Raw genomic sequence first — 10,907 nt, 5'->3', positions numbered from 1 at the left:
ATAGCTTCTCTCATTATTTCAAATTTAAATAGTTTTGTGAGCGAATATTATATAGGTAATCATAAGATTTTTGGACATTTATATAACTTGTTATTATTACAATATTTAAAAAAGTAAAAAGAAATAAAAATGTGGAAAGGTTACGAAACTTTGAAGACCATAATTACGTTATCTGTTAACAAAAATGTAAATTTTTTATCTGCGAATCTGTCACTATTATTTCCCCTCACGTTTCAGCCTGCCCTCACCCCCTATTTATCACCTCCATCTGACGAGAAAGTTTAGGTTCAAAGTCTGGGTCCAAAATTTCTTAGTTATTATTAAACTTTTTTAGATTTAAAGTTCTTATTTACAAAATAAGTGTTTAAATATGTCTAATAGCAAGATGTTTAAAGCACTAAAGATCCTCAAAAGCCGCAATAATGTAAATTTCTTAAATAGTAAGTATTATGTGATTTACTGTACTTTTAAAGTACTTAATTTTTTTCGTATGTATAAAGTTTTTCTTATTTATTTTTTTTATATATTTACCTAAACTATTAAAGTTTTGACACTCTTCTGATCATAATACTTTTTTAGGGCTGCCTAGCAGATCCTATGCGGCGGCAGCAACTTCGCAAGTTCACACGAAATGTAAATTAGTAAATGGAGTATATGTTGTTACATTAGATTCACCTAATGTTAAGGTAAGAATTTCAAGTTTTGTATTTATAATAACTTATACAAGTCCAAGTCCAAAGAAAACATCTATCACAGCAAGTGCTACCGTGCACTATATATATTTTAAATTTTATATAATTCTTTAGACCTGGATTTATTAATTTATTCATATTCAAGTTAAATATTATTTTTATCAATGAATAAATGTATAAATCCTTATAAATTTATACCATACATAATTCTTTAATATTTCTATCAAACTTTATATGCACAGGTTAACTCGTTAAATGTAGCTGTTATGGATGAAGTCAGAAACATCATCAATGAAGTTGAATCGAACCCTGCCATTGAAGCTGCAGTTTTGATATCAGGAAAGCCAGGATGCTTCATAGCTGGGGCTGATATAACAATGCTTGAAAATTGCAAAACTAAAGAGGAAGTTGTAGCTCTCTCTAAAAATGGTAGGTATACATTTCTCAATTACAACTCATTCCTCATATCCATAAATTAGTAGAAGTAAGAATAACATTTTAAATTCCATGAACAAAAAATATAAGGTATACATACATAATACTTTGCAATTTCAAACATTTTTTATGATTTTGATAGGTCATGATATCTTCAAAAGAATTGAATCATCACGTAAGCCATATATAGCAGCCATCCAAGGCAGTTGTCTTGGTGGAGGGCTAGAGACAGCTCTTGCTTGCAAATATAGAATTGCTGTAAAAGATGCAAAGACTGGATTTGGCCTTCCTGAAGTCATGCTCGGACTTCTACCTGGAGGTGGTGGTACTCAAAGGTAAAACTATTTGTTTATAAATTTTTACTCTCTTTTTAAAACTAAATAGCCCATTTTTTTATTAGCTTATACTAAATTTCAACAACTTATATAATATTTATTTTTATTAGGATGCCTAAGCTAACATCAATTCCTACAACTTTGGACCTAGCGCTTACTGGAAAAACTGTCAAGGCTGATAAAGCAAAGAAACTTGGAATAGTCGATTTATTAGTGTCACCTTTGGGACCAGGCAAGTGATATGATTGATTATGTTTTAATGTTACATAACCACAACAACATGCAATTATCATGAGACAGCTTGCCAACTATCCAACTATTAAATTAGTAACAACTATTTTAAACTTATAGAGTATACATATATATTTTCAAAGAAAAAAAGATCTCAAATTAAAATGGTAAGAAAAGCTGTCTGGCTTTTTCCGAAAGAAACCTAATGAAGATGTTAATTTATCTTTACTATAAATTAGTTAAGTTGTTGCATATATACTCATTACATGATTATGACTTGAAATTCAGTATATAAAATATGAGGAATTTAAACTACTTAAGCTTATTATTGCAACTTTTTTTAAGGCATGGGACAGCCCGAAAGCAACACAATGAAGTACCTCGAGAATGTTGCTGTCCTAGTAGCAAAGGATATTGCTTCAGGAAAAATATCTGTTGATCGCACTAAAAAGGGATTGGTTAATAAAATAACAGCTTCTGTCATGCAGTGGGATTATGTGAAGAATATGATTTTCAATAAAGCTAAAGAACAAGTAATGAAAGCATCAGGTGGCTTATATCCTGCACCACTGAAAGTAAGACCTACATTTAATTTGTCTACTCACAAAGTAATAAAATAAATAGAATATTATTTGAGACTAGTTATTTTTTAACAAATCCTTTTTTTAAATTTATTAATTAATATATTCCTTATAGCTAACCTTTACTGTATATTTTTTTTTTTACAGATTCTTGATGTTGTAAGGACAGGAGTTGATAAGGGCCCTGTTGCCGGATATGAGGCAGAGGCTGAAGGTTTTGGAGAACTTGCCATGACACCTCAGAGCAAAGGGCTTATTGGTCTCTTCCGGGGACAGACAGAGTGCAAAAAAAACAGATTTGGTAAATCACAAGTTGAAGTTAAGAATGTAAGTATATTTTTTTATTAATAATTCAATAAAAAATTGTATTATTTATTTATTAATAAAAAATATTTAACTTAATTCAGATTGGTGTCCTCGGTGCTGGGCTGATGGGTGCGGGTATAGTACAGGTATCCATCGACAAAGGCTACAAAGTTGTAATGAAAGATGCTACCAATGCTGGTCTATATCGTGGAGTAGGACAAATTCAAAATGGCCTTGTGAATGCTGTCAAAAGGAAGCGAGTTTCTTCGTAAGTCATTTTTTTTATTTGAAATATGTAAAAAATGTTACAAATAACTAATTGAATTTTACGATCAATAGACATTTAATAAGTAATAGACATTAGACATTATATATTATTATTTTTTGTTGTCTTACTGTATTATATTTATACTTATTTATTTCTTTATCAGCTTACAAAAAGACAAATTTATGTCAAATCTACTACCAACTCTGGACTATGGCAAATTCAAGAATACTGACTGTGTGATTGAAGCTGTGTTTGAGGACATCAATATCAAGCACAAAGTTATCAAAGAGTTAGAGGCAGTGGTGCCCAAACATTGCATTATTGCCACCAACACCAGTGCTATTCCTATCACTAAGATAGCAGCTGGTAGTAGCCGACCAGAGAAGGTTATTGGTAAGTTTGAATTTTTTTATTATTAGTAGATGAGAGCCTGATGGCCCATACATGGGATATGCTATACCATGAACCTGTCATTACACTCATTCATCCTCCTAGATTGATCCTCTATTTAGCATTAGAGTAATTGATTTGATTTGTATGGCATAGTGCATAGGATTATTAAAAACAAAATTGCATACGTAATTATATCCAAAAATTAAAATAACCATTCATACAATTTAGTAATATTAAAATAACTTCTTTAAAAATTTTGTAATACACAAACCTTTCTCCCCAATCTAAGCTCCTCAAGGGATGAATTTAAAAAAGTGGTGGTATATCCTTTCTTGGAGCTTTACACTTACTTCATACCAAATTTCATAAAAATTTGTTAACTGAGAGCTTTTTGATCACAGGTATGCACTACTTCTCGCCGGTGGACAGGATGCAGCTGTTGGAAATCATTCGCCACCCCGGAACCAGCGACGACACGGCGGCCGCAGCCGTAGCCGTGGGGCTGAAGCAGGGCAAGGTGGTCATCACTGTCGGCGACGGACCCGGCTTCTACACCACGCGCATCCTTTCCACTATGCTCAGTGAGGCTATGAGGTAACTCAAATATATACTATGATTATAATACCAATAAATTAATCACAAATGTTTAAATAGTGATGGAAATTCTCATCTATTTAACACTTTGATATGATATGATTTGATAAAAAATGAATGACTAGTAATGATACTGCTCTACTAACAGACAGATATTTATATTGTTCTAATAACAGATTCATAATACACCTTATTTTCTTATTTAGCACATGGGGTAGTCGGCGATTAGGAAACTTAGATAGGTTAGGCTGGTTAGGTTAGACATTCAATGAGCGAATTGAAGTTTTGTTCGAATACGAATTTTCGCCAGCGTCTTTTGTGGTCATTTTTTTTCAGTTGCTTTGAAATAAATTCCAAGTTGTTATACATTTTTGGAGAGCTAAGGAGACGGTAATGTTTTTTAAAATAATCTGCAAGACAAGATTCATAACGATTTTTTTTTTGTTTTTAAGCCAAAAAAATATTGAAATAATATCGTTTTCACGTAATTTTTGAAGTTGAATTTATGACTTATTTTGAAAAAAGATAAAAACCATGATAATTCAAATATGGTTCACTTTTGCATATGGGAGTGAAAACTATCGCAAATAGTCACCCCCTATACCTCCTAACGGGAATACATCGAATTTCCCTGTATATACATGATAATGTTAAAAACAACGTTGTAAAGACTATGTGTACAATTAAAAATATTTACAATACCTAATCAATTACTTTTGGAGTTGGTGCTAATCAAGGCAAGGAAAACAAGACATATACATTATTCGGCATTGCCTTGCCTTCAAAAATTTATTTATTGCATAAATTAATTTATTATTCGTATTTTACTATAATAAACATAAAACATTTTTCACTGACATTCTAGTAATGTAATTTGTTTAACTAGTTTAGTCTTTAACTTTATTCTTCTCAGTAATTATACTCAACATTATTTTATATTACTAAATAACAATTAAATCAAAATAATCTTTATTCAAGTAGGCTCATAAAAGCACTTTAGATTGTCATGTTGCACTGCTGAATTAAATATAAAGCTAGCACTGTTACGGAAAATTAACTATATAATTACATAGTATGTCAATATAGTACAATTAATTTTCGGATTGATAAATCCTCAGTCCACGAATTGTAATCATTAACATAACATCATCAAACTTCAACTTTTTTTTACTGTGTGATTTAAATTTTTAAAAGGCCACAATGTTTTCTTGATTTATAATTTACGTTTCATATATAACTTTAAATAATCTTTTTTCCATAGACTCCTTCAAGAGGGTGTAGATCCTAAAGATCTAGACAAAATGACAAAGCAGTTTGGTTTCCCTGTAGGCGCTGCCACATTAGCTGATGAAGTTGGCATTGATGTTGGATCTCACATTGCTGTCGACTTATACAAGGTTTCATTTATTATTGTAACATATGAAAACAATCTTAATAATTTATTTGCGAATTATGTATTTTAAATATGTCATAGATTTTGAAATATATCTATATGTCATGATAATCAGCAAATACTATTTTTAGGCTTTCGGCGATCGTATTAGTGGTGGAGACTTGAACATAATGCAAGATCTTGTTAAAGCTGGGTTCATGGGAAGGAAGTCCGGCAAAGGTTTCTATGTATACGAAAAAGGATCTAAAAGCCGAGATGTTAATCAAGAAGCTGTACAAATATTAAAAGACAGATACCCTCTTGAACCCCGTGGTGCTAACACAGTTGAAGATCAACAATTGAGAATGGTATCTAGGTATGTTTTGTGAAATATGACGTGCTTTAATATAATTTTTTTGTACACCTAATCTAAAGGTTATTGTAATTTATAGGTTTGTTAACGAAGCTGTATTATCATTAGAAGAAAAAATTCTTCACAGTCCCCTAGAAGGTGATGTAGGTGCTGTATTTGGCCTTGGATTCCCGCCTTTCACTGGTGGACCTTTCCGGTAATTATATGATCATCTTGTACTATTATGGTAGTTTTTTTTTACGAACAAAATCTTGAAATTTGAAAAATTACTTAGTTTCCATACCTCTGAACTATACCTTTAGATTTTAAATTAGTTATATTTTAATGAAACAAGAATTTTGTCTCAAAAAAAAGTTGTTTCTGAATAGGAACTGTTTATTCATAAGTAAATTATAATTACAGATGGGTTGATCGTTTTGGTGCTGACAAATTGGTGAAGAAAATGGAAGAATATCATGGACTCTATGGAGCACCATTCAAGCCAGCACAAACTTTAGTAGACATGGCGAGAGACACCAGCAAGAAATTTTACAATAATTAAATGAGCTGAAAAAATGGACCTGCTATGACTACATTTACCTCCTCATCGCAGCTCTTCCATATTTTTAATACTGCCTTCTTTTGCATGATATTTCGAAAACTACTAATAATTTACACAAAAAAATAAACCTGTAGTTAATCAAGCTGATAAGATCTATAGTCAGAATTGCATTGTTATAATTATGACATATTTAAAACCCAGATTATTAATTAAGAGTGGTTGATTTTTTAGCTAGAATGATTGAAAATATATTGGTCATATTTATTTAGTTTTAAGGAAAATATATTTTTGCTATATGTATAACCTAATGATACGAAAATGAGCATGTAACTTGAGCGTGTTTTGTGAATCCCTATTTTCTGGATTGATGAAACGATATTGTCGAAAATCATACTTTATAAATAAATATTAATAGTATTTAAATACATGTAGTTTAATTACTTGACCAGACCAAATTTATAATTATTTTTACAATTTCTGTTTCGAGCATATGGATGCAGTAAGGGACATGTCTTATAAAGCAAATCAATTCTATTATAGCTATTTATGCATATAATGAGTTACGTCATAGTTTACCGGTCCTCGATATAAGGCCACAGAATCCGAGATGCTAGGTTCAAGCCCTTGGTCGGGCCAACTAAGTTATTGGGTTTGTTCTGTCGGAAAATTTGGAAGTGAGTACACTCCCATACCTTGAAAATCACGTATAATCGTTGGTATTGCACCTGAACATTCGTACGGTCGTATCGGAGTGACGAAATAGAGAGTTCATCTGTTTTTGCGTATTTGCATTTTACCTGATGTCAGACTTGCAACCTCGCTATAGAATTGAGCACGGTATTATACACCCGACGCGGTTAGCCGGCCACTTATGTCGTAACGTTAAATAAATATTAGAGGGTTTAACGTCTAATAATAATAATATAATATAAATTAAATGAATTAATAATAATATAAATTTAAAAAGGCAAGGGAAAAGTAATATAACATCTTCATATTAAACAAAGTTATTTTTCAAAAAATTACCGAACTATATTGTGAACATAATGGATTTGATATTAAAAATAAAAAATTGTCACTATGTAAAAAGGTGTCAATTAAAATAAAATTATAATCGAAAAATGTAATAACTTGTATTTATAACAATTATTTCTTAAAATAGACTATAAAAATTATATTTTCATGTGACATTTAAATAAACAGAGACAAATGTTTATAATACAAATGTCAAATGTCAATATTGTTAATTTGTTAATGTCAAGAAATAAGAATGTTAAAGAGGCGGCGAGTTCACATAAACTTACGATAAATTAAATTAAATTTACCTCAAATACTACAATTCTAAAAATTTAAAGGTGTTTGCCCTTTAGGCATTTTACGATCATAATTGTATTATGAGCTACCCATATAAATTAAGACAGAATAAGGTATGTAACAGCCTAACACTTGAGTTATTCATTTCATGTTATTATCCCGATTATATAATTGTAGTATAGATACTTCATGTATATTAATATTTTGAGTAACATACAACATGCAAAAAATATCTGATTATTTTTTTTCCATTAGAAATACCTATAACAAAACTCTATTTTTTACTTTCAGATTTGAACATGCATTTTAATAATTTCTTACTTAAAATACAAATATAATCGTCCCAGAGAAAGTTTGTTAACATCCTGTTGGAAATAAGGTTCTCTGAAGGCTGAATTAGGCTTAATAATCAAACAATAGACTAACTCTAATTTTAAAATGCTATTAACAGTACCAAAACTCCAAAACAAACAGTTGAAGCGATTTTTGGAGCACAGTGTGTATCTTTTAATCGTTTTTGTTTTAGTACCAGGTTTTATATATTTTGAACTTTGTGTTGTGCTACCCTCTGTGGTAGAAATATGGAGTATTTGTTATATTATACATTATGTTTGTGCAACATTTCTTTTAATCAACATTATTGGAAATATGATATATGGTATGTTTACCAATACAAGTATAAGAGGAAAAATTTTGGAAAGTGAACACAAAGAAGACTGGACTATGTGTACAATATGTGAGTGCCTACGACCTCCTCGTGCCTGGCACTGTGATTCCTGTGATACATGCATTCTAAAGAGAGACCACCATTGTACATTTTTTGCTTGTTGCATTGGTTATTTTAATCATAGATATTTTATGTTCTTTACACTATACATATTCATTGCTATGGTGTATTCATTCTATTATAATGTGATATTTTTGAGTAACTTTATAAAATGGAACCATGGACTAATCATAGCTCAGTTTGTATTTCCGCTCGCTACTTTTGTGATTGATTTTGGAGAACAGACTTTATATGTATTTTTAGTTGAGATAAATTTCATTATTGGTGCATTTACGGGTTTTCTTTTTATATTTCATTTTAATAATATATTGAAAGGTAAAATAACTCCAGAAAAAAAACCAAATATTAAAGGAGCATCTTATGACAAAGGGCTTAAACTCAATCTAATTGAAGTATTTGGACACAGATGGTACCTGTCATGGATTTCTCCCTTTATTAAGAGCCCTTTACCTGGTAATGGTGTTGAATGGATTGTTGAAGATAAGCATAAATAGATTAATAGCAAAAAAAATAACAAAACACTATTGTTATGGCACAAATTATACTTAAAATATTAGTAAAATATTTTCACTTTGTCTTACTTTTATTATTATAAATTAATATTGTAAGTAATCTTAAGTATTAACAAAATAATTATATTTATAAATTGTACTTAACTTATTGACAGTTATTTATGCCAATATTAAGATATTATCGACTTTTCAAAGCTGACCAAATTGCAGCGCACGGAACATTAAAGTGAAGCAAAAAAGTGAATAGAAAGGCGAATAATAATTCCCCTTATTGCGAAAGGACGCGTGGTATTTTTACTAGGCCAAAATTAAAAAAAATTAAGTGACAGCACTTTTAACGTATTCGACTTAGAGACGTTAGATTCAAGTTGCTCCAAATTACACTATACTTTTCTAAAGATTTAACGACTGCTATTCAAAGAATCTTAAAAGTGATAGGTACATTACTTAAATAAATTGCAATTATTCTTGAAAATGAATAAGACCTACGATGTTAAATTAAATGAGGAAATCATTAAATACAATTTCAATTGTTGATAAACATTTAGAAATAAGTTAAATTGTGATATTTTTTACTAATTTAGGCACATACAAACACATTCATCATGTTAAATGTTTAACAAATTCTAATAAATCACTGCCAACTGTTTCAATTGGAAACGCATTAAAGTTTATCATATTTATTCTACCGAATGTGCTGACAAAAGTGAATCTAAACTCGTGTGTTTTGTTAGACAGTTGAGATTGTCTGTATTTAAGTTAGTTATTTATAGATTGCATTTTTAAATAATTTTATGAATAAATTGTTGAACTAAACGATCGTTTTTTTTTTTAAATTATAAAATTACATAAGGGTAGGATTCCGTTACTAGGCAACAATACATTATTAGATATGCCAAGTACAACGAGATCAGTTTTAATTACTTTAGCAGCTTTAACTTTCTGTTAAAATAAAAACGCGTCTAATAAATGTCATAAATTGATAAATGTCTTTTTGTAGCGCTTAATCAAACCCAAAACTAGCAAAACGGTTGATCAAAGGGCGAATAATAAAAATATTTGAGTTATTCTGACAAAAAAAAATCAATAGCGGTTAGAGTTGATATGATGAGTTGATAATTTATTTTAGAAGTTGAAAATTTTACATTTTTACTTCCATGCTTCCATGATATGTTAAGTAAGTGTATAGAAAGGTTAGGTACACTTTTTTGTACACGGTTTGCATTACGAAGTATAATATGCATTATTCAAACAGGTAGGTACATTTTTCATATGTCCTTTCCCGCGCTGTGCTATTTTTGCAAAGTGATCGTTGAGATTTTTTGCATAAATACAGGCAAACAAACAACATACTTAGTAAAGCAGGTTTCTAATTGATCAGTTTTAAAGTTGAAGATATTTATAAAGACGTAAAAAGGTAAAAACGTACCACAAATCTGACGGAACCTAGGATAAACATATTATATTTAACACAAAAGTGTTGTAACTATAATGGGTCTGATTATTTGAAATCCAAATTTTAACAAATTACCCTGATTTGGGGTATAAGTACATTGAGTTCGATTATTTATTAAGAATAATGTGTATATTTTCGATCGTTTTGTCCGACTTTCTTGACAGAAAATTATGCCACCAACAGCAAACCAATTAACACAATTTAATGGTCATTAGATTTTTATCGTTTATCAAAGGACAAAAGAAACCTAGTGTAACAGCCAATTGAGATCCATAAACTTGTTTCTGCATTAGGCGTGGACAAACAGACACAATATTAATATAGATATCAAAATAGAGAAGCCTTAATTTAATATATAAAAAAAAGGTATAACGACAGTGTTCCTAGTAATGATCTCCTAAGATACTTTAAGATCCTTAATGTATATAGTATCTATAATTTTGGCATTGCGTTCTCAATTAATTCTTGAAAACTTTTACTAATTATAAGTTTTGAGCTTATTAGCGAACCCATTATTTTAATGCACATCAAAAAACTTTTTGAAGAAAAAAATTTGTATATTGTAGTCAACAATGTTTTTGTTAAATAAACATTAAGTAAAGTTTTAGCGTAGGTAGCGCAGGCGTAAGCTTCTATCGGGCTTTCTTTTAATGAGCCCCTCTGAACATATCTATCTAAAAACCAGTAAAAGATTCAGAAAGGTTGTAAAGGGAGAAT

At 30.1% G+C, this 10,907-nt stretch overlaps 2 protein-coding genes across 2 annotated transcripts; both read left to right on the top strand.

Moving 5' to 3' along the window:
• The first annotated feature begins 226 nt into the window (after nucleotides 1-226).
• LOC125077033 (trifunctional enzyme subunit alpha, mitochondrial) lies at nucleotides 227-6,544 on the top strand. Its single transcript, XM_047688818.1, has 14 exons — nucleotides 227-440; nucleotides 580-686; nucleotides 935-1,121; nucleotides 1,270-1,462; nucleotides 1,573-1,694; nucleotides 2,039-2,268; nucleotides 2,422-2,601; nucleotides 2,682-2,848; nucleotides 3,012-3,241; nucleotides 3,643-3,835; nucleotides 5,097-5,232; nucleotides 5,360-5,583; nucleotides 5,660-5,776; nucleotides 5,983-6,544. Exons 1-14 carry the CDS (start codon nucleotides 371-373, stop codon nucleotides 6,119-6,121), a joined length of 2,295 nt encoding a protein of 764 aa, XP_047544774.1. The 5' UTR covers nucleotides 227-370; the 3' UTR covers nucleotides 6,122-6,544.
• An 848-nt stretch (nucleotides 6,545-7,392) lies between these two features.
• Nucleotides 7,393-9,506, top strand: LOC125077068 (probable palmitoyltransferase ZDHHC24). The gene is made up of 2 exons (XM_047688861.1): nucleotides 7,393-7,548; nucleotides 7,727-9,506. Exon 2 carries the CDS (start codon nucleotides 7,874-7,876, stop codon nucleotides 8,714-8,716), a length of 843 nt encoding a protein of 280 aa, XP_047544817.1. The 5' UTR covers nucleotides 7,393-7,548; nucleotides 7,727-7,873; the 3' UTR covers nucleotides 8,717-9,506.
• Nucleotides 9,507-10,907: the final 1,401 nt, after the last annotated feature.

The sequence above is a fragment of the Vanessa atalanta genome, chromosome 3 (assembly GCF_905147765.1).
Source record: "Vanessa atalanta chromosome 3, ilVanAtal1.2, whole genome shotgun sequence".
NCBI classification, from domain to species: domain Eukaryota; kingdom Metazoa; phylum Arthropoda; class Insecta; order Lepidoptera; family Nymphalidae; genus Vanessa; species Vanessa atalanta.
The sequence above is the reverse complement of the archived record's forward strand: the minus strand, read 5'-3'. Positions and strand labels throughout refer to the sequence as shown.